The 24,495-nt window shown below is 43.5% G+C and overlaps 1 protein-coding gene across 1 annotated transcript in view; it reads left to right on the top strand.

Annotated features, from left to right (window-relative positions):
* The window catches only part of poln (polymerase (DNA directed) nu), a 32,248-nt gene extending 15,271 nt beyond the window's left edge, over positions 1 to 16,977 (top strand). The window contains exons 14-22 of the mRNA XM_034557761.1: positions 858 to 935; positions 5,837 to 5,948; positions 7,372 to 7,454; positions 10,123 to 10,254; positions 15,045 to 15,155; positions 15,433 to 15,511; positions 15,942 to 16,009; positions 16,332 to 16,393; positions 16,872 to 16,977. Coding sequence (XP_034413652.1) covers positions 858 to 935; positions 5,837 to 5,948; positions 7,372 to 7,454; positions 10,123 to 10,254; positions 15,045 to 15,155; positions 15,433 to 15,511; positions 15,942 to 16,009; positions 16,332 to 16,393; positions 16,872 to 16,958 — 812 coding nt within the window. The 3' untranslated portion in view covers positions 16,959 to 16,977. The remainder of the gene's footprint in view (positions 1 to 857; positions 936 to 5,836; positions 5,949 to 7,371; positions 7,455 to 10,122; positions 10,255 to 15,044; positions 15,156 to 15,432; positions 15,512 to 15,941; positions 16,010 to 16,331; positions 16,394 to 16,871) is intronic.
* The last annotated feature ends 7,518 nt before the right edge of the window (positions 16,978 to 24,495 follow it).

Below are 24,495 nucleotides of genomic sequence, written 5' to 3'. Positions count from 1 at the left end.
TACATGTGGTTTATTGAACTCGCCAGTTTAAATTATATTAAGGCTCAAAGTTAATGTCGCGGCTGCTTAAAGTGACAGATGAGTTCTGCGGCTGGTCGCTTGTTGCTTCCTGTCTGCTCCGCTGCGTCATCCGGCCTCTTTTTTAGAGAGAGGCTGTGTCATCACTGCCAAGAGGGCGGCGGCTGGGTCCGCCCACTTTGAGCATCACGACGGCCCGTCATAAACCTATGGGTGACTTCACAGTGACTATATTTATATTTTATGCAATCCCTCAGATTCCCAAAGCTCCTTGTCATCAGATCTTCTCTCTCTTCCTCCCTTATTCCCCTCCTCCTCTCTCTCTTCCCTGTATTAGTTATCACTTGGTGTCTTGAGGTGCGAGGTGAGGCCCTCATCACAACTGATTACACTAAGTGCATGTGTGTCTGTGTGTGTGTGAAGCCACATTTTCAGTGTCAGCATGTGTGTGTGTGTTGTATTTTCATCATGCTGACGGGATGGAACGGTTCATTGTTGTCCATCATTTCTCCTGCACTGAAGTCAGCTCCTCATGCAGTGATAGACTGATCCTGATTGGATTATGATTTTCCTCTAAATGTGGCTTCATAACTTAACTCCTCATTAAGTCAGATCTTTATTGCTCCTCGCGGTCCCCATCCGCTCACTGTCTGTTTCTTTCTCTCTGTCTAAATCACTGTGCTGTGCTGTAGGTTTGGTCAATAAATTTGTTTTTAAAATGCGCTTTGAAAGATGTCCACATGCTACTTGATGAGATGCTTATTTATGGTAGGTCGATTTAATTCACATTCACTTTGCAGTGAGGGACGGTTTGCTGAGGTTGTGTTTGGTCCCCACAGGAAAGGAGGAGGAGGTGGTGACTGTTCATCCTCGGGCAATGTTCATCCCTCAGGATGGATGGACTTTTCTCGCCGCAGGTGAGACAATAAATCACGTCAAATCATCACAGCTCTTCCATAGAGCATCATATTGTTTCCCCCCTCCCCCCCCGTCACTCTCTCTGATACGATGTAATGAGGCTCAGATCGTCTGTGGATTTCCCCGAGCAGATTGTTTTTTATTTATATAATTTTTCACATCTCTCTTTTCGATAGATGGGAAATCACTGATCTGCTGCATCTCTTAATTGTGTAGTGTCCACACGAACTGCATCGTCGAGTTCGCCTTTCATAATGGCAAACTTATTAATGCTATTTATATTTATTTCAGACAGAATAGGACTCGGATGCGTGCGATCATATGTAAATAATCACAATTAAAGAACAGTACTAAGGTATGGAGTCATGCAAGTCACTGCAGATTTTCCAGAGCCTTACGTTAACAAATTAAAGGATCCTGTCCTCAGAAAGTCACAACAGGGCTTTTATTTTGAAGATTGAAATCGCAAGTGTTCAGTTAAAAACCACGACATAAGAGTCCAACTAACGACTCTGAGATTTCTTGAGTCCTGTTGTATTTTTTTTACTTTGTACATGAATATTTCCCGTACACATTTCAAAATAAAGGCACCAACTCGGGAGGAACGATTCAGAAAAAATATCTGATTGGATTATTTTGACTGATATTGCAATTACAGTATGATTTTCAAGTCTGTATAATATTATTATTATTATTATATCTTTATTTAAAAGGAACCATGTACAGTTAAAACATAAATGTCACCATTTGCTGCACTGTACCAGATTGTAGCTACAGCTAATTTGCATCTGTATGTGATGTGTAGTCAAGGAGATCTCTGCAGCGGAACAATGTTTAATTTGAAATGGTATTTTTAACAGTTATTCTGTCGTTGGTCATATTGATTAATTGTGCTGGGTGGAATCTTTGGGACCCGTATCTCTAAGAGTGGTCAATTTGAAGATTGTAACTTAAAATCCCTGGTACGCTGACCTCTTGAGGTCACTTCAGGGTGTACCGTGGGTCCATGCTGTGCAGACTGAGGGGAGAGCTGGGACGCTGTCGGCCCGGGAGCGCTTTGTGGGGGACGTCGGGCGTCTGCTGGCACTGACAGTGTGTCCTGCACTTACATAAGCAGGCAGATAAACCAGAGTTAGCAGGAGAACAGCAGCAGGATCAGAGCGAGGATCCCAAATACACACACAACGTGGAAGGGAGGCCCACGCACGCACTGAGGCCAGGTTGCCATGGAAACAACCCCTTCTAGGCTGCTATCGTCAAGTCACCCCCTTCTTGTCCTTCGATGTCCTTCCCAAACTGGAACAACTGCTGTGCGTGCGTGCGTGCGTGCGTGCGTGCGTGCGTGCGTGCGTGCGTGCGTGCGTGCGTGCGTGCGTGCGTGCGTGCGTGCGTGCGTGCGTGCGTGCGTGCGTGCACTTTTCGGTGCCCCTCAAAAAAGTTCAACCAAGAGGCACGTCAAAAGTTATTATCTATCTTCCCTTCCTGTCTGAAAGCATAGTGTCAGTGTGCGTGTGCGTGTGCGTGTGTGGGTACAATTTTGTCGTGAGTCTGTGTGTTTTGTGTTTACCAATCCGCCCCTCAAAGGAATCCAAATCCTGGCTTTGGCAAAACAGCCGTGTAGTTTTTACTCAGATAAAACAGGCTCCTCTTTATTGTGCATTTTGAACAGCCTCCCTTTCCCCAAGCAACCTGCGTGCACCTAGTGTGTGTGTGTGTGTGTGTGTGTGTTTTTATATATTTATAGTTGTGAGATGTGTGCTTCGTGTGGGGGCTGGAGCTGAAAGGAAACAGAGAGTCTAGCCAAAATGAGAACCGCCTAAAAAGAAAAAACGGCCTAATTCACTTACCAACTTACTTACCAGAAAGAGAACACACATCAGCAACATATAGGTTTTTATTGCAAGATATTGTCTGGTATGCTCCTGGGGGAGAGCGGTCGTTCTGAAACCACAAAGTAGCCGGTTCGATCCTCGCTCTGCATAATGTTCGTTGTCATTTCAAAGAGTTTATTTTGTACCAGAAGAAATGAGCCAAGGCAAAATTTATAAAAACTTTGAAAAGAGTTTCACGAGCGATGGTGCAGAGATGGAGACTAACAGCTGTTTCTGGACCTCCTCACAACTCAGTTTAACCTAAATCATTCCTGGAAGCCTCTCTAGACCAACCAGGACCCACTGGAGGCCTTTCATGTTCCCAATGTACATGTCTTCGTTGAGCTCTTAAGCGTCATGCTTTCAGTACAGTATGGTTATGCATGTTATGGTTATGCAGGCTGTTCGGGGGGCTGTGGGTGGTTGCATTAAAAATGCATGAGGCTCGGCTTCGTCCCCTCAGTGTCTTAGTACGCTGTCTAAAGAACTACAGGAGCAAGTAGCAGCTGTTTCTGATACCTCAAGCTCTACCCGTGCTACAACTAAAGAGTGTTTTCATTACAGATAAGTCACTGTTATTTTAATTAAGGTATTGCTCACTTTGTTAATAAATAATAATGAGATATACCCATCATAAGAGGCCCAAAGGAATTAATTGAACAGTCAAAGTGCTGTAAGGGCGACAGCTATTCAAATTCTAATTATAAAAATTGCCATTGATTAAATTTTCATGAATGCGAGCGTAAACCAATAGCGGATTTGTAGTTAATTCACCATTAATACTAATTGAGCTGACGTGGTTTAGCATCCGGTGTTAAGGGTCAATCTGGAGTTACTGAAAGTCACAGTTATTCCTGTATGGATCAATACAAGGACTCTTGATTGTGGCTGGTTTTGTTGGTGTGGTTTATCTCCCTTAAAAGGTGGCCTTGGAACACGCACACACACACACACACACACACACACACTCTCGAGATCACACCTTCTCATGTGTAGTCTCATATTAATACGCTCCGTTTCAAACACACATTTCCTTTCTTCCTCTCTTCCTTTCTATTTTAGTCACACAGAGAACACACAGACACTGTTTTTCTCTCACACAAACACACACACACACGCACACACACACCCTGGTCAGCAATATGTTTCTGAAGCTACCGGCCATGCTTGGAGGAAATGTGATCTGACTCATAAAACATTGATGGGAGGATATCTTTAGAAACCCCCCTCACCTCATCACAACATTTCTTTTACCCCATTGCTCTTCCTCACCATCAGCCCTCCACTCTTCTTCCTTCCTCCTCTCTCTCTCCATCCCGCTGGAGTTTCTCCCTCTCCCTTTTATCTTTTCCCTCTGCAGTCTATGGCCGGCCTGTTGGTTTTAACCTGCATTGTGAACCGAACAGCCATGGATTCCCTTCCTCTTTTCAGTGGGGCTGAATGATCTGACCTGAAGTCTGTAAATCATCCTCTCCCTTTCCCACATGAGAAGAACCCTATTACAGCCGGTTGCTTCATCCTCACAGACAGAGGAATCTCTTCATTTTCCCCGCAGTCCATTTCGAGGCTGCTTTTCCCCGCGTTCGGCCGGGTTTAATTGGGTTTAGAAGATGCCGAGCAGAGGAAGAGATGCGTCTGGGTGAAACGGGAGTAATAGAATAGTGCCGCAGTCGCTTTGTGAGTGTGGATACGAGTGTATGTGTGACTGCGTCTTGAGAGGTGTTTTCAGTGTAGAGCTGCCAAGAGAGCTTGTAAGGCCTGTCAGTGCAGGACGTGTCGGCCTCGCACGCCGTCAGCTGCCACGGACAGGTGTGTGAGGTGTGTGAGTGTCTGTCCATATTTCTGTTGACAGAGTCGTGTTTGAGTGCATCTTTAAGCGCAGCTGGATTATAGTGCGCAGTTTGGTGAGACACACTTTGTCCCACAAGATGTCCTGTGTCTTGTCTTGTGGGGTTTCACGCCTTGGAAGAATTCGGATAGAATTTGTTCAGAGGCCTTTTTTGTGGTGTTTTTCTGTCCGTCCTGCAACTTTACTGACCTGATAATTATATAATACGACAGCTTTAAATTACGAGACGAGTAATTATTCCTTGACGTTTCCCCAGTTAAGTTCTACATTTACATTCCCCAAAATCCTCAGGTCACTGTGAATAGTCACGTCAAGGTTTAATAGCAGCATTTATATACATATATGCATATACATTTATGCCATGACAAAGAAACCCAGCGTCAGCTTCTATTGTGAGCTTAAAACCAGTATATTTACTTCAATGTCAACAACGATTCAAAATACACTTTCCAATTCATTTTCTATTGAATGTAAATCAATCAGGAAGAAAAATACTGTTTTTATCTTGTCCTACAGCAGGAACGATGATGTAGCTGTGTGTGTGTGTGTGTGTGTGTGTGTGTGTGTATACATGCAAGTGTCTATGTGTGTTTGTGTGCGTGTAGGTTTTGCTTTCAGCTTTGGAACAATTTGAGTTTGATAGCCCAGAATTCTTCTCCCATCTAAAACATCAGTGGTGAGCATCGCGCTTTTTGGTGAGAGAAAAAGAAAAAAGCCACCAACGGTAATACAGGGAGAACCACGGAGGAGGAGGAGGAGGAGGAGGAGGAGAGGCTCCTCTTTCTCCACAGACGGTCATCTTTCTTTCTTTACCGGGAGCTCTTCTTCTGTTGCTCTTACTGTCGCTCTTACTGTCACTGTCTGCTGTTGCTCTCACCTCCTTCATTACTTACAACTGAATGCAACTACTTAATTTCACGCCCACTCTCTGTGGGTTATAATATCGATATCATGATTATTGAAGAACATTTGGTGTTGCATATCTCTATTCTTACGTAGTTTGACATTTGATGAGAAGATGCAAACAATTCTCATGTCTTTTTGGTAAATATGAAACCTGAGCACAAAGATGGGAAACAGGGCGGAACAGCGAGCTTGACTCTGTTGTTTTAGTTTCATCTAATGTTGGTGTGTGTACTTGTGTGTGTACATGTGTGTGTACGTGTGTGTACGTTGTCAGACTTCTGCCAGGTGGAGCTTCGACTGCTTGCTCACCTTTCCTCTGACCCTGAGCTGCTGCGCATTTTCATCAACCCACAGGCGGACGTCTTTACCATGTTGGCTTCCCAGTGGTAGGTCATGCACACACACACACACACACACACACACACACACACACACACACACACACACACACACAGACACTCCCTGATCTCCTTTGCCAAGGTGATGCTCCACAGGGTTTTTCTTTCCCTGTCACTCCCCTCCCCCCCCTCACTTCAAATGCTAATGATCGCGTTGCCATGACTACCGTACCAACTCCCTCTGCCGCTTTCTCCTTTCCATGGGCAGAACACCCCTGGGCTGGTCGCGTTTTGAAGTATTTCTGTGAGTGTGTGTTCTTCCCCTTCTCTCTGGCTGCCCGTGTGTGTGTGTTTACACACAGCTCTGCCTCTTGCTGATGCTGCGTGTGTGTCGCAGTGTTGTACCTTCACTCCTGTCATCCATCTCAGTCAAGTGCGTGGCAGAGGGCGGCCGGTTAAACAGATTACCTGGTCACGCGGGGCACTTGAACAGCTCCTCTGAGGCTTTGCATTGTTCCTCTTTCCTTTTCTCTCTTCCACCTTTCAACAAATTAACCTTTTTTTTTTGACTGATGCTCAAAGGATCTGTGTCTCTTTAATCAGTCTGATTGAACCGTTGTACAGCGTTATGTTCTCTATCACACCCTTCACACAAAATAACATATATTGTACAACATTCCACAACCTAAAAGCATGAAAGAGCATTACAAAATATCTGCCATCTGACTGGACCTAATTAAGCTTTCGTGGCATGAGATTCCAAACCTTTGAACGTCAGTGGACCCGAGGACATGAATACAGCAGGCATTTAAATAGGTCTCCAGGAGACGAATGCCTCTCCAGCAGGGGACATTGAATATCAAGTATGGATAGCCATCAACCACATGCTGAGTGGATTCTCTCTAGGCACTCTCTCAACACTGATGGGCAGTGGCAGCTCCCAGTCAGCCCCTCTAGAAATGCCACTTTGCAGACGTAGCATCACACCCTGTCTGATCCCCCCCAGAACTACGGCTGTCTACGAGTCATATTACATAACCGTCTCGGCCCGTCCATCCCGGGCTTCTTTCCTCTACCCATGTCTCTGTTCTTTTCTGGAGTTACTCAGCGTACTTCATGTTCTTTTAAACTCCACATCTCCTCCGACCTCTGCTGTGTACTTCTACCGTCTCTTTGTCCCATCAGACAGAATTCATCGGGGATTAACACACAAAAACAAGACTTGTATCGCACGTGCACATTCACCAAGCTCGCATTTTGAACTGTTTCCACGCTATTTCTTCTCAATTCTGTCGAAATCTTTTGAAAATATTCATCTTTAGGACTTTAATTCCGCATTTACGCCTTCATTTTGGATTGTTCCATCATTTCGTTGTCCAAGTGGCCCACTATAAGATATTAAGACACTGTATGTTTATATATGTGCTGTGTATTATTTTGTATGGTCTCTCTCAACATCTTTGCCACTCAGGAAGGGGGTGAGTGAAGGTGAGGTGACTTCTGAGGATCGTGAACACGCCAAACGCGTCGTCTACTCTGTCGTGTACGGGGCAGGTGAGTGCCGACTTATCACGATGGAGATAAAGATATTCATCAGTCAAATGGATAATTTACTTGTATTGTTTAAAAATGACAAAGCAATGGGTCTAAGTGTCATTTAGCACCTGGTTCAGATCTACAAGTGGTTCATCGTGTGAAGAGGGTAAATGTGTCGACAGAGGAGATAATTCACAGATTAAACAAACGCCGGCGACGAGCCGGTTGGCAGTTTGATTACCGGCTCCTGCCGTCCGCATGTCAAAGTGTCCTTGAGCGAGCGATTTCTGCTCGTTCAGCATTTCTTTCATGCGATTTGGATCTCGCTCCTGATTCCACTGGGCGGAGAGCGACGGGTGTGTAGACGGTGGAGCGGCGGCAGAAGATAAAAATAGAAAAAAACAGAGAGAGAGGAAGATGAATGCATATTATGCCCATGTGGCCCATAAAGATACGTCTCTGTGCCACTTGTGACCCATTTATGTTTCACACGCATGTATGTACATGCTCTGGTAAACACACACAAACACACACTGTATGCACACACATGACTAGAGCCAGGACACGGTATTCTATTAAAACAGGACATTTACTGTTCTGTAAATACCAAGACATAATAATATATATATATATATATATATATATATATATATATATATATATATATATATATATATATATATATATATACATGAACATGTGTTTGATTTGATGAAACAATCAGGAGTGGCCGTAAAGCGCATGGTTTGCATCAGGGAGGGATATAGACAGACCGCTCTACGCAGAAGGATGTGTTGCCATGGATACCAGATACTAAATGGAAGCATTCTTCGCGAGACAATAATCAGGCCAGGGAGGAGGGGCAGAGCTATGGCCTCATGCACGCACGCGCACGCACACACACACACACACACACACACACACACACACACAGACACACATGCACACACACACACACAGACAAATGGGTCAACAAACACAAAGGCCAGGCGATGACGTTGGAAGGAAAAAATAAGGATAAAAGAGAAAAGACAGGTGTACAATAAAGAGCAATGAAATAAAAGAGCTAGACGATAGAGTTCTATTCATATCACATCGTCGTAAACATATTAGCATTTTTGTTAACTAACTAAATAATAAGCTCCCTGTCACATCCAACAAAATTGCGCTACGTTTTGTACACTGTGAGCCAATTCCTGCAACAAATATTTGCATGTAAACGATTTTGAGAATGGATACATTACCACACGAGATTATATTGCGATACTCTGTTGTGCCGATGTTTTCCCCCCTGGTGACTTGTCTCGTCCTCTGTCCCTGTTGCTTAAAGTGCATGCGTGTCAACACACACACACACACACACACACAAACAAGCCACATTGCTGAGAAGGCAGACGGACACGCCGGCTCAGATTAATTCAGATGTCTTCATCTTCTGCTCTGAGGCTGACTTTCCAAAAATGAAAATCACGTTAGCGACATTCAACTTTTTTTATGTTATCATCTCAATAAAACAACCACTTCGTCATTATCTTCTTATCTTACTGTGAATGTTGCCAGCAGTAGCACTTATGTATAGTAGAGAAGACAAGTATTTAAGGGTGATCGACTTGTATAAGAGAGGTCAACCAATCATCAATTATGACGTGTATCAGGTTGATATTAAGAGGGGAGCTTTATTTGGCTTATTTGTATTTATTCACAAAGCATCAAATTAATTTCATTAGTCAACAACAGGCTCATAGTTGTTGTCAAATGTTATGAATACACATGTTCTCTATTCATTTCCCACTGTTCTGCTAACCCTCCCACCAGCTCTCGGCTACTCTTCACCAAACACACACATCACGAACACACACCCCTCCGAGCTCCAAAGCACAAAACACACACCGTAACCGTGGCACCCATTAGCGCACCCTCCACACGCCTCCATCGATCTGTTCCTCACCTTTATCGGTCTGTCCTACACCTTTAATACTTCCCGGGAAGAATAGCACATGCACACACACACACGTTGAGGCTCTGAGTTCTTAGCTCTACCTTCACTTTACACACACACACACACACACACATACACATACACATACACACACACACACACACACACACACACACACAGAGATACAGCTCTTGCAGCCTTCCTCTCATCCTTGTCGGCCCTCCTTTTATCTTGTCCTCTTCTGTCCCCCGTTTCTTTCACCCTTCATTTAGCTCTACTTTTTTCTCTTAATTTCTTTTACCCTCTGGTTGTCCTCTGTTCACTTGCCCCCTTTCAACTTTCTTCTCCTCGCCCAGCCTCTCGTCTCTCGTCACACTCTTCAATCAGTCATGATTAAGGAAGTTTTGCTCCATTTACTCTCACTGGTTTGATCATTTGTCAGCTCAGAGTCTGGTGGGTTCATTCACAATGCAGATCATATCAGAGTTCAACATTTTAAGGAATTTGCTTTATGACTTTCCATACTCTCGTATGTTAAATTTAAAGATATTAGACTAGCTTAGCTTAGCACAAAGACTGGAAACCGAGGGAAACAGCTAGCCTGCTTCTGTCCAAGGGCAACCAGTCCACCTCTTAAACTGACTATAGTAACCCTTATTGTATGAGGACGGTACCTTTGTTCCTTCTCTCCATGATGTAGGCTTGCATAGTTGAAAACAAGTTAGTGATGTACATCGCTCTCTGCAGGTCGTGAGCGTCTGTCGGGGATCCTCGGGGTGAGTGCTGAGCAGGCCAGCCGAGTCCAGGACAGCTTCCTGCAGACCTACAAAGAGGTCCAGGCTTTCATCCAGAGGACCATCCAGCAGTGCCACAAGCAAGGTCTGAGTACAATCACATTCCCATTGTCTCCTCTATGAAGCATTACCTCACAGTTATCTTGACTCTTAATGCTCCCAAAAAGAAAAACATTGGAGGATATGTGTCATATACTGGAAAAGAGCCATTTCCCAGAATCCACTAGAAAACTTTTTATTCATAGGATTATAGATTAGGGTCAGAGTCAAAGGTAAGATCAGGGAAATTAGGGGTTAATGTTAAGAAGTCCGCTAAATGTTCCCACAAATATAGAAAAAAGTGTGTGTGTGTGTGTGTCTCTGGGTTTGAGCCTACACCCACACACTCTATTGGTTTGTGGCCGTGTGTTTGGCTGAGGAGGAGGAAGATGTGCTTGCATTGGCAGGAATGAGACAAACTGCCGTGGGTCAATACTCAAAGGGGGGGGGTCGGTGTACAGGGTTGATGGTTCAGATGGTACACTCTATTTATATATTCAGACTTAACCGCCAACACAGCACACCTGAGACCTAAGCTCACACAAAACAGTGTAAAGTCTGCACTTTAACCCTCATCGCACACAGTACATGAGGCCAGTGTCGACATTTAGATGTGAGAAGGTCAGAGCCGCCGACCTTCAACCTGGAGGGCCAATGTGTGTGTGAAGGCCAAGCCGCACACCTTCGCTTTGGAGAAATGAAGCCAACAGTTAATTGCCAAAAACAGCAGTTTTTCAAAGGGCCACTTGAGGCAGGCTCCAACAGCGAGTCTATCCCCAACACCATGTTTAAATACCTAACTTTACAGCAGAAATTAAACTCTTTACAGTCCGGTGCAAAAAAATCTCTTTTGGTCTCTCACCTGTAGGGGGTTTCATTTTTATATTACTCACCCGTTTAATCTTTATGCTTAATTAAGTGCTGCTTAACGATGGGTGCCGTCTCGGGCCGCTAGCTGTCTGCACCGGCCTCAGCTCCTCTTTTAAGAGTTAGGCTGTCATCACTGGAGCCGGACATATTTTATACAGTCTGTCGTTAAAATCCGAGCTGCTTGACTTTACCTTATGTGTGCTGTATCTGCCTTTTCCCCCCCCCATCCTTATAAATGCACTTAAAGAGTCAAACAGTTTAAGGATAAACCAAATTACACCCGAATAAAATTAGTCGCTGCGTCGTCGTCGTCCTGAAGTCTGTGAGAAGGAGCCAATTGTGTAATAAGGAATGAACAGAGCCTCTTCCAGGCTGTTCATGCTTTAACGACTACGTCTGTGGTCGTGTTGTCTTGCATAACAGATGTTACAAAATAACCTTATTTTGTACTAAACATCAAGAAGAATCCCTGAGCCTCCACACAGACAGGTGCTCCATCACCCACAGCAACCTGTCTCCGGCGACACACCCCGCTCATGGCGTCCCTTTGCTTCCTAATCGAAACGGCATAATGGACTCGTTCCTCCAAAATGCTTCTACAGATCACCGTGGAAGCGATGTTGCGCCACACAGTGGGGTTTAATTCAGCTTATCACCATGGTGATCCTCCCATCCGAGACGGTGCCGGGCTTCATCTGCCCCGCTCGCCCCGCTCTCTTTTTGTCTGTCTGTCTCTCTCTCTCTCTCTCTCTTTGTTTCTTTTCGGTCCCTCCTCTCTTTCTTTCCTTCTTGCCGTCTATCAATCTGACATTTTCTTTATTAGATTTTTTTACATACACAAGACAAATGAAATATTAAATTAAATAAAAAATATATTAATATATAATAAACGGAAATTAAATAAATTAACAAATAAATGATTATACAAATATATAAACAAATAAATATATGTATATATATATATATATATATATATATATATATATATATATATATATAGATATAGTACAAATAAAGCAAGTATGCACAGGAGCATATCATATCAATCCCCCTGCTGACCCCACATACAGACTTTACAAGTCTGTATGTTCCAAATAATTAATACAAGGACCCCATACTTTTGTTATAGTTCTTGTATACCCTAAATAGAACAGGTATTTCTTTCTGAGGACATACCTACAGTCAGTTCTTTTCGCCATCTACCAATACTTGGTCTCTATTCCTTTTACTCTCCCTCGTCCCACTGTTGTCATTCCTCTTTTCCTTTTGTCTCTCCCTTCATTCCACAGCTAAACTTTACAGTAGCTGACAAGATGAAATAGTCCTGTGTAACCAGGGAGCAGACCTACAGTACAGTAGCACACCAGACTCACTGGCGGTTCCAGCTGTACGTGACTCAGGGAGCAGAGATTAATACGTGCCTGGGCTTCTTGTCCACTCTGCACCTCCCTGAGTTTGTAGTCGATTGGTATCCGATACAGAGATATTCTGTTCAGAACTGCTGGATGCTGGCAGGCTGAGCAGAGATGAGGTGAACAGTGCAGCCTCAGCTACTGTCGTATTTTCTGGAAATTAATTGTAAAGGGCAACATGAAGGTGAGGTCAGGATCACAGTGTGGGTGTAATAGCAAAAAGTCTGTAGATGTAAGGGAGGAAGAAGAAAAGAAATAAAACAACCCTGAAGGAGTGGGACAAAGACGAGGAAAGAAACCGGATTGTTTTTGATGGCCGCACTTCTCTGAACGAGCCACGCTCGCTGCCCTTGATATTAAAATGAGATAAATCCTCCACTCCGGGTAAGCCGGTCTCTCGGGACGAATGCTGTACCTTCACTTGTAAAGACTGCCTGAGATAAAACGACCGGGAGCGAAGGAGGATTTTTAATTTTCTTTAAACGACAGGGGGAATCACGTAGATGAAAAGGGGCCATGTCTCCTGAAGGCCACGGCAGACACAGGGAAGCTTAGAGCTCCCCGGATATGCAAACACCCTGCTGTGCTAACACTCACAAATCCTGGCTTTGATGCGCCGTCAAGTCGTCCGTGCACATACGCACGCGGATGTTTCAACTGCAGTGTTTTGCCCACAGTGGAGCCGGCAACGGCTCGTCATTAAATTTAAAAAAAAAAATTTTTTAAAAGGATTTGCAGTTTAGCCAATTACACTCCGTTGTGGATAAACGGTCCGAAAAAAATGGAAGCGACGCCGAGCTCTGTGGACGGCTTCAATTCAAACACCACGCACACAACAAGGAAATGTTGCGTTAGCAACCATAAGTTAAACGGGCACATCTGTTTGCCAGTAATTACTACCAATTATTCATAATGAGTGCTGCGATACATTAACCATGTTAATCCGTTTTCTCACTCTTACGTCAGACTTTCCAGTACGCAAAAAAATCCACATGACTATACCAATTCAAATGTTTTTACAATATCAGTATATATTACAATAAAAAACTACATACAGTAACCAAATTCATGTTCAATGTAATGAAGTGTGTTATGCATTACATCGAACCAAATTAAATCACTTAAGATGTTATCGTAAAAGCAACTATAATCGATTTTAACTACAATAAAACCTGAATGTGCAGTCATTTTAATCTAGTTTCCAGGGAAAAAGTTCTGAAGCCACCTGAACTTGAAATGCACTGTCCTTCACACCACCGTGTCACCGACTTAAAAAGCAGCCGATTGGGTTTGAACACACACACACACACACACACACACGCACACACACACACACACATTCCAGTGGGATTCACACACCTGTCAATAGTGTTAAACCACATTGTAGGCCTCACATCCCTGTCATTGGGCCCCAGAACAAAGGTCACATTCCTGGTGGAAAGGTCACACGCATGGGTCAATTCACAGTGAGTCAAAAGTTTTTTTTGGTTTTGTTGTGTTTTGTCATTATCTGTTGTGCTGCTCATTTCCTACGCATTTATGCTTGTGTGCGTGATTGTATGTGTGTATTCTGGGTCATTCAGGTTTCATGCCATGGTTGGCTTTCCTCACAGGAGGGATTTAGCTGCAAAGCCTGCTCCATTGTCCAGCTGCTGGAATGTACTGGTCCACTGTGTGTGTGTGTGTGTGTGTGTGTGTATGTTGCATACCTGCATTTGATAGATAATGTGTGTGTTTGTGTATAATGTGCATATCACGTCACTGCACATTCTTGTGTTCCCTCCCGATGTGTGTTTGTTTGACTGTACTGGGAATGTGAGGGTGTTTCTCTTTGCTTTTGTATGTGAATCAAGTGGATAACAGTGTGTGTGTGTATGTGTGTGTGTGTGTGTGGGTGTGGGTGTGCGCTTGTGTCATTATAAACCTGCTGTCACCATAAACACCTAAAATCCAGTATCAACAATTGACTTTTCGTGGAACTGTTCTCTTCAAATCGCTCTCTGAAGCTTCGGTTCCTCTCAGCGTGTCGTTATGGATGACTCACGTTGACTGGAAGCGGTGATGTGGTTCAGAAAATAGAAGTAAAAGTAGAACACAACTTGATCCAGTCTTGATACCGTTTTTCTACTTATCTTGTTGTTGTTTTGGTTGTGGATGTACTTGTTAATCATCTTGTGACACCTCAGATTTCAGCTTATATTTGGCTTTTGTATGAATGTGAAGGAACAAAAATGAATGCTTCTGTGGAAAACATCTCTTGATTTCAACAAGCAAGTTCCCAAATATAATTTCAGTATAACTCTGTGTTTCTTATTTAATACGCAATATCACATTCCAGCGTGGGTGGACAGGGAGGTAGATTGGAAACTAAAGGTCACATCACATTTGCATTCTCTAATTTGTATTCTCAAACCATTTTTCTAATATTAGCTAAGCAGAGCTACTTTATGTTCTAACATTTTAATTTACAACATGCCCATGATCGAACCACGCACAGTGTTCAGAGTGATGACTTTTGTTTGTTTGTTTTTAATCTTGTATTTTTGCTTCACAGGTTATGTGCTCTCCATCATGGGTCGTCGACGGACCCTCCCGAACATCAACTCACCCGACTGGGGCATCCGCATGCAGGCGGAGAGGCAGGCAGTCAACTTTGTGGTCCAAGGTAGGATGACTGACAGGTCTGTACTGTGACTGTATATCTGTTTATTATCATAGGTCAGGCATTCTTCCTCTGGACTACAACAGACGTGTGTGTGTGTGTGTGTGTGTGTGTGTGTGTGTGTGTGTGTGTGTGTGTGTGTGTGTGTGTGTGTGTGTGTGTGTGTGTGTGTGTGTGTGTGTGTGTGTGTGTGTGTGTGTGTGTGTGTGTGTGTGTGTGTGTGTGTGTGTGTGTGTGTGTGTGTGTGTGTGTGTGTGTGTGTGTGTGTGTGTGTGTGCAGGTTCTGCTGCTGATCTCTGTAAGATGGCCATGATCAGAATCTTCAACCTGGTCTCCTCCTCCAGCTCGCTCTCTGCCAGGTACAACTACAAAACACTGAAGCTGCTCACATCACACACACCTGTCTCCTTCCCAACAAAGTACACACTTGTTCTACACACCAAGGTCCCTTCTGAACCTCCGCTGGCAAAAACGCCGGGCGAGCTGCTATCGTGATGAAGAGGAACCGACTGAGTGTGTCATGCCAAAAGCACTTAAACAACATTCACTGTTTTACCAGCCAACTGAATTCCTGGCGTTGAGTTTTCTCAAATGATTTCTGATGTTTCGTGCGATACATTTAGCGAGAGTAAACACACTTGGAGCCAAAATATAGCAGAATTTAATGTGTATGTTGGGAGAGCAGCATGCAAAGTACGGGAAGGACTGGTGGCGTGTTTTAGCAGGAGTTAAAGGAATGGTCTATCAGTAGTTGATGTGTTATGGATCTCTTTTGTTTCATAACTGTAGGCTGGTAGCACAACTCCACGACGAGCTTCTGTACGAAGTGGAGGACTCCCAGGTGGAGCAGTTTGCAGGTGAATTTGCAACTTCCAATATCAGTCACTATTTCACTTATATCAAAGACGCTAATGTTCTGTGCCTATGATGCCGTGTATATGTACAGTGAGGAATACTGTATGTAGAAAAATTACATTTATTTTGGACATTAAAGCTTGTTTTGCTCAATTCACGTGGCACGATAAGTCTGACTTATGATGGCAATTCTTTTTTAAAGATCAAAATCATTGCAGCAGGACAAGAGATATACACTTTTCTTTTTTATTTCACACATTCTACATTACCCACAATGCACACCGGCTATGGTATACTTGTTGCTACATGTTGTTTTGTGTGCAGGTCTAGTGAGGAGCACCATGGAGTCCCTTCAGCACATCGACCATCTCGGAGTCCATCTGAAGGTTTGTAAATATGAACCAGAAACTAAAGTTATTCAGTGGTATTATAGTTCAACCTTTGTTCAAACGTGGATGCAAAGATGTTTGTGTTGCCATGGGACCCAGGCTGCATGAGATGTACACAGTAACAAGCATATACAGCATCACCAGGACCGTGGTCCAAGAAATAGGCACACGGCCTGTTTGTCGTCTTTGCTTTTACTTGGTTGTAACACACACTGCTTAAGCACAGCGCTTGGTATTGTGCAGACAATGTACACATCAAACCCACAATGTTGTGGAATTCAGACAACAAGCCAAAGGAAAACACATTTGTATTTAAAAGGCTGCTCTTCTTTTGGGCAAGTTATGTGAGTGTCAATGTAGGTCATGATGAACGAAACACTGACCCCTTTCCCTTTTCTCACTCTATGTGTGTGTGTGTGTGTGTGTGTGTGTGTGTGTGTGTGTGTGTGTGTGTGTGTGTGTGTGTGTGTAACAGGTCCCCCTGAAGGTTGCGGTCTCCAGTGGCAAGTCTTGGGGATCCATGTCGGACCTTAATATCCCGACAATGTCTCCCTGTCACTGAGTCCTTCCTCCCCCTTCACCGCCTCTCTTTACTTTTCTCTCTCTCTCCCTCCCTCTTGGTGTGTTCTCATCGTTCTGCCTCTTCTTACTTGTTAACCTCTTATATTCCCTGCTCAATCCATCTCTCCTGCATCCACATTGCCATGGAAACCAGGCAGCTGCAGCTCCTTCCAGCTTCTTGCTTTCACTCCATCCGTATCCGGGGGCAACGGCAGGAACCACAGACGAGATTGCTTTACTCCATCCTGATTCCTTTCCTCCGTTTTCACACTCTGGTTAAGATCCGTGCTGTTTTCTCTGCCTTGTTGCCACGGTGAAGCTCCACATTTAATAAATTGAGTGTGTGATATTTTTTGGTTCATAAAATTAACTCTTATAATGATTTCTAACAAAGGCGTTGAGCTAATGTGTACCTGCAAGACGGTGTGTTCTCTAGAAACTTGTATTTATTGCCGTTGTTCTTTGTTCGTGCTGAATGAATCATCAGTTTCAGATAAAGCCTGTGGCCTGTTTCATTTCCTCATGCAACTTTACACGAGGCACTTATCCTTAATTATTATTTAAGCTAATTTGCAGGTTACATTTTCTGAGCTGATACTAAATTACAGAGGTTAAAACATTACAAATGAGTTTGAATTATAGTTCCCTGACAATATTCAACGTGTCAATGTATGATTTAAAAAGAGCAACAGAGAGTTTAACAAAAGGTGCATTAAGCAAATATCCGGGTATGTTAATGCCATAAAGTCGTGCTATTTTTAAGGGACGCTTTCTCTGATAAGCGTCACCTTTTTGTTGGTTGCATTCAGCCGATTCAAAGCAGATGATCTCATTTCGCTCCGCCATGTGCATCCAGCTCATCTTTTATCCGCTCCCTCGGCTCTACCCCGCTCTCCGAGACCCTTTTGTATTCTTCGTCACACACACACACACACACATTCCACAAATGCTCGTACACAAGCTTAATCACATTTAAGAAACACACACACACACCCACCGCACAGCCACCATGAATGCACTCGCACACAGCCACCGGCTTCCAGGCACACTGACCGACTTTCCTTGTCTTTTGGCCCCTTTTATACTGTCCTCCAATTAAGACCCTTTAAGCCCACAGAATGGGTCTCGGCAGAAACCACACACCATATGACATTTTTTAACAAAGCTTAACCCCCATTACCTATTTAAAATGTCGACTCATGTTGGCTGCTAATTAAAGGAGAGCTGTCACCTTTTAGGTTGGTACAAAGGTGACATGGGGGGGGGGGGGGGGGGGGGGAATACGAAGCCGAGTGCTGTCCCGTCATGTATTTACATTCCTCTAGTTTCCTTTTTGTTTTCTCAGTGGAGCGGCCCTTCACTTTGCCCATTGAACCCACGGACGGGAATGCTTTCTGGCGTGAGAGGAGCTTTTCTCATGCAGGTCAGTATGAGCAGTTCAGTGCCACAGCGGCGGACAGTGTTATGGAAATCTGCGCCTCTATTCTCTCATTGTTTGTGGTTTGAGGGTGCGCGGCCTTCCCCCCTTTGAGAGTGGAGTGTGAGAATGGTATGTGCAGATTCTAGAGGGCTCTCTGGAGGGGTGTATAGGTCAGGAGGTAGAACACAAACTAATAAAGCTGTTTTCTGTGCTTTTTAAACTCTTGTTTAGTTGCATACTATATACATATTCATCTTAGCCGTTAAAATGGTCCAGACATGACGTACTGATTTAGTCTGCGATGCCCGTTATCGTCTAGTTTACTAGACGCATGATGGAGAACCTTTCTATCTCTTAAACGTCAGTAGTGTTATGAAGATCAATGAGCTTATGATTACGTTCATTTTACTGAGTGATGGCCTCACTTTAATGACCGGTGCCGTTAACAGGAGCAGAGGCCCGAGGGTCCCTCTGAAGACTCCAGTTGTCAGGGGCAACAGCAGGAGCTTCCCCCGAGCTGCCATGGTGACCGTGAGATGTGTAAGTAGACTAAAGTATGAAAAAAAATCAGTTTTCTCTTGCAACATATAAAAGCTTAATGCATCATCATTTTTAATTGATACAATATATGTACATCCATGTTTCAATCGTCGTCATAATGCAGGAAATCCCTTCTTTACATCTATACAGTGTACCAGGTGTTTGTCAGTATAAAAGAAAGGGTTAATAATCACAATAATATTAGTAATCCTGTTGTGGTCATACGGCAGTCTACCAAAGAAATGGCAGAAAGGGAACTGAAAGCTAATAGAGGTTGAGCCGGCGGGTTGGACCAACAGGCTGACTCATTCTAAGTACCGTCTCCCTGGGAATCAATAAATCTGCTACATCACCACCGTATGACTTTACATGAGAATCCGCACCATACCTGTCTTTAATCCTTACCCTGCTTTTCCTCTCTTTCTTTTACTGTAAACCCGCTAGCCCAATGGGCCCCTGGCACTCTTTTCCCACTGCTCTCCTTTACATGCCGGAGGGCCTCTTTTCTCAAATTCATCACCGTAGCCAAAGCATCCTTCTCCGAATCCCGACGTTCCCTCCCTCCCCCCCCTAAATATATCTATCTATCCATCTATCTATCTATCTATCTATCTATATATCTATCTATCTATCTATCTATCTATCTATCTATCTATCTATCTATCTATCTATCTATCTATCTATCTATCTATCTATCTATCTATCTATCTATCTATCTATCCATCCCTCCTTCCATCCTCTATCATGGCTGGCTGGCTGACCTGCCTGCCTCCCCACAGTGTGGCTGCATATCAATCCCCCGCTGTGCTTTGTGCGGGTCGGTTTCCTGGCAACAGACAACAGCCATGACAGAGCTCCGGGGGCAGAGAAGAGCCCCTTGCATTGAAGCAGCCCGCTATAGCGATATATAGCTCAGTCCAGAGCCACTGATAACCGTGGCCTTGGCTGTAAGCTAACAGGAGATGCTGCTGTTGCAGTGTTTCTGAGGCTCTCTCTGGTGACTTGAGAGTTCAAGCAGACAGGCAGGACAAGGAGGGCTGTGTCTGCACCGAGCAGTGTGGGACAGAGACACCGTGGCGAAGATGGCGTGCTCTGCAGCCCCTGAAAGTGGCAACCATTAGTCAGATGAGGACACCTGTACTGCTGTAGAATCTCTTTATACGTGCTGTAAATATCTCTAAAATATATATTTTAAATATTTTTAAATCCAACAGTTTCTGTTACAAAAGGAGTAAAAATGACCCCCGGAGGCTATTTACAGTAAAATATACTTTACACTTGTGAGAAAAGTCAACATGATTGAGAGTTGAGATTCTGGCAGCTGCGGCATGTTTTCGATTGATTATTTTTCACTTTGTTCAGACGGGGTGGAGGACGTGAAGTCGTAGTGCATGTTAACCGGACGTCTTTGTGGTTAAGTAAAAGCTCAGCTCAGAGACTGACAGCAGATTGCACTTTCAGAGCGTGGCGACGCCATCTTTTTCCTGTCTGCTTGAACCTGCTCATTGTTTAGCATCCATTATCCCCCCTTGTCATTTCCCCCCATTTCCCATTTGACATCTGTACAAATATGCGGAGGTACACCCGGTGTACTTCAACTTTGAGTTTAAAAAAAAAAACACATCTTTGACACCTCTTTGTAAAGGAAAAATACAATAAAAACAGAAACCTTTTACAATCAATCACCCCTTCAGGCTTCGATGTGTTGAGTGGTACCGTTGCCAATGGGAAGGCATCGCTGCCACTAATTGGTACAGTGTTTAGGGGATATAACGTCAATGCAGCATTTCATGTTTTTGATCAAAATCATTGTTGATAGTATGTGATTTTGGTGGTTTTGTTTGTATTTATTGCTCGATTAGATGGCACGTGGGCAGGATCTTTTTGTCCAAATAAAACCAAGTACAGGATTTTGATAAACAAAACATAATATGCAACATTATGCAGCATTTACTGTCACCTTTGGCAAATTTCCACCTCAAAAAATTAGCCACCGGTCGTAGTACGAATTATACATTACAGTATCACGTCTTGTATATATGCTTACGATACATACAGTCGGATAATACAGGAGAAAGAGAAACTTTATCCATATTCTTCATAGGAAATGTAAAAAATCAAAACTGATCTGTACTGTAATAGCAAAACAAGACACAGTTGTGCTACAAGTGCTTATGTGTTCATGGCACCTGTGGCCTCAGTCCAGGGGGAGTCCTTCTGTATTTGCCACAGTGGAGCCAAATCCTCGGTAGAGAGAGAGAGAGAGAGAGAGAGAGAGAGAGAGGGAGTCCATGCCGTGGAGCTCTGTTGCTGCAGACCTCCTCCCACCGCCCCACCGCACACCACCCCTGTTCAACTGCCAATGTGGCACATTCCTCCCTCCCCCCTGGCCCTCCTCGTTAGGTGGAACATTCCAGGCGACAGCCATCTTCTGAGACAAAAATGAACTCCACCAGGATTGGTTAAAACCGGGGCGCAGATGACACGTTGCTGTAAATAATACATTAACAATAGACACGGGCTATTTACAATCACGCAAAATGTCTTAACATCTAATGAAGTGGCTTCGTCACTTAATGAAAGAACCAATTACTGCTTTTCCTCCCGTTCTTCTATGTCATAAAGTAAAAAAAAGAAAAGATTTAAAACATAAAAATCTTTCTTAAGACCTTAAATGTTTGGCAGTTTACATTCATGCCTGTGAATGTTCACCCCCAAGGCTGTCGAGCATGGACACACACTGTCAGAGTAACACAACACACCCACAGGATCTGTACATTTGTGCAGTTTTGAATTCTATGCTCCTTCACCAGTAGATGAACTGAAAAAAAAAAAATATCGATCGTGGCAAATACAGATTTTTCTTTTTTACCGTTTGGTTAATTTGACGGCCGGGATTTTAAAAACTCAGCTTGTGCATCAGAGAGCGAGCGTCAGATGATCATTTTTGGGTTCCCTTTTACGCAGCATACCTTCTCAAAGCTCAACCCAATGGGACAGCGCACTCGCACGCAAACAAATCACAGAAAAAAAAAATTAAAGAAAAGTGTGAGAGAGGTTTTTTTGGGGGATTGTACATCAGCAGAACATTTCAGAGGAATGGTCCGTAACTCAATGTTCACTCTGGTAGAAGTTGCATACAGTTGTATTTACCACATTCCGACATTAACTATGCGTTGGTTGCCAGTTTTAAATGGGAGGTGAGACTTCACAGGGCATAGCATTCATATGAAGTAGAAAACAGACATTGCTCAGACTAAAATAAATGCATTATAGTCACTTCGGCTTTAGCATTCAAAAATCTACCGTAAGCAAAGCAGTCCACGAGATAGAGGAACTCCAGCGTTTGATTTTAGTGCATAAAGCCTTGGCAAAGGCCTTTTGAAGGATATATTACATTTGTTCAGAATGTGTACCAGTATGGATAATCATTTCTCCCCCCAAAAAAATACAGTATTTTCAAATTTCATCAAGCAAAAAAAAAAATGACATTGGCAGCAGCAGAAATGGCTCAGAGTCGACAGACTTCACATTCTTTCCACAAAATCCAGACCACACTTCATTTTACAATCCACCGCTCCCTCTCAACCTCCAGACCACGCCCACGTCTTCTTCAGACCACGCCCACGTCTTCTAAAGAAGGACCTGAACGCGTTGCCGTGGCGATAACTGACGGCGTTTCTACGGCCTCGGCACCGCTGACACCTTTCACACCTGTGATATCAGATTTCACCCGTCTGCTCTACAGCCCGATTTTCTATTTAGACAAAAATCATGTTTAGTGTTCATGTTTTATTTTTGGCTGCCTGTTGTATCCTGATACCTAATGTTCTGCTTTGCCTAGTAGGAAGTGTGTAAGTACTGTATGAAGGTCAGTGGTAGCTGTTGCTCCAGAAACGTCACGAAATACAGCCCGGTTCTCTTTTCACTCTTTTCAAGATGCATCAGAGTGGTTTGAGGCGTCCTCTACAAGAAAACACTGTTTGGTGCTCTCAGTGCATTTGTGCCTTGTTTTTTTACTTTGTAGAGTTTCATAGAGAAATCTTCGGTTGGCTTTAATTAGCAGAAAAGGAACTTGTCAGTCGCTAAATCTCCTCTAGATGTGTCTTGAACAAAGGAAAGGAAGGGGGATCTGACCACGAACATCAGCATCTCAACAGCTAAAGTAGTCAACTTACGTTTGAACATCCTTAATTATAAAATAAATATATTTACCATGGTGAAGTTTAATCCAAAGTTAGGCATTTAGCCCACACAGGAGGAAGCTCAGGAATTAGCCAAATCTAAGCGAAGCATCACACTATCTTGCTGCCTGTGTTGACCTGCAGATGATAATACTTGGCCAAGGACTTAGTGGATGAAAGATATGCTGCACTATGTACGAAATGGGAACACATGTTTGTCTCTTGCATCATTCGTCAAATGCCCATTGATGATCTTCGTCCTTTGGGACCCTTAACAGAAGCTGGTTTAATAGGAGAAGCCCTATGATGCTTTTAGTCATTATAGCTTCACTCCCACTGAGATCAAGGGAGGAAACAAACATTTTTTTTTTTGTCCTCCAGCCAGTGGCGGATGAATCTGCATATCAAAAGCCGCGGCTTTTAGAATGAAGATTTATGATCACTGGCTTGTGGCTGGTGTTAGTTTCACTCCTAGAGAATTAAGATAATTTAAAATAAAAACAAACGATTATGAAAACGTTCCAAGTCTATGGTTCCACTGTATGCCATGTGCTAGGAGTTTCTTCCCTAAACGGGTTTTTTTTTTGCATTCAAAGACACATTTCATGCAAATGATACAATTTTAGTTTTTTTTCCAAACAAAGAAACACACATTTCTTTTATATGTTCATTTAAAAAGAAGCTTATTTTCCTTATACAAACATATATATATATATATATATATATATATATATATATATATATATATATATATATATATATATATATATATGGTATATCAATTATTAGTTTTTTTTCCCCTACATTTTTCCAGGGCAGGCACCGTACACACACCGGGTACAGAGGCATGCCACACTTGCATTGCTTTTTGCATTCTACAGTTGGCTGGCTGGCAGGCATGATGTCATCTAGACAGTGCTGCAGATGGTGAGTGTATCTGCACCAACACACACACACACACACACACACACTTTCTCTCTCACTGTCTGTGTCTGTTAGCCACACTAGTTCAACCATGCAGCTTGGCACCGGCCCCTCCGAGAGCGTCACACTGCCTAGATGACATCAGAGCTGGGGGGGGAGGGGGGGCAACAAGCTTCAAATGGAATAATAAAAGCAGTGCAGCAAGGATCTGTGGCGCATGCAGAGATGGGCGGGACATGGGTGTGGCCAGGGAACGGAAAGGTCAAAAGGTCAGGGGAGGGTTCAGATGGAAGTTGTGGGGTCTAGCCCAGGGTTGCAGACAGATTCATGAATGGGAAGTAGGGAGAGTTTGTGGGGGAGGGTGGCAAGGCGAGGAGGGTCATTGCTAACTTCATTACGATTACACTTGTATTCAATTTTTTTTTTTTTTTTTTTTTCATTTTTAGTGATTTTTTTTGTTGTTGTATTTT

This window comes from Cyclopterus lumpus, chromosome 18 (genome assembly GCF_009769545.1).
Source record: "Cyclopterus lumpus isolate fCycLum1 chromosome 18, fCycLum1.pri, whole genome shotgun sequence".
NCBI lineage: Eukaryota > Metazoa > Chordata > Actinopteri > Perciformes > Cyclopteridae > Cyclopterus > Cyclopterus lumpus.
This window is presented reverse-complemented; position numbering and strand designations above follow the sequence as displayed.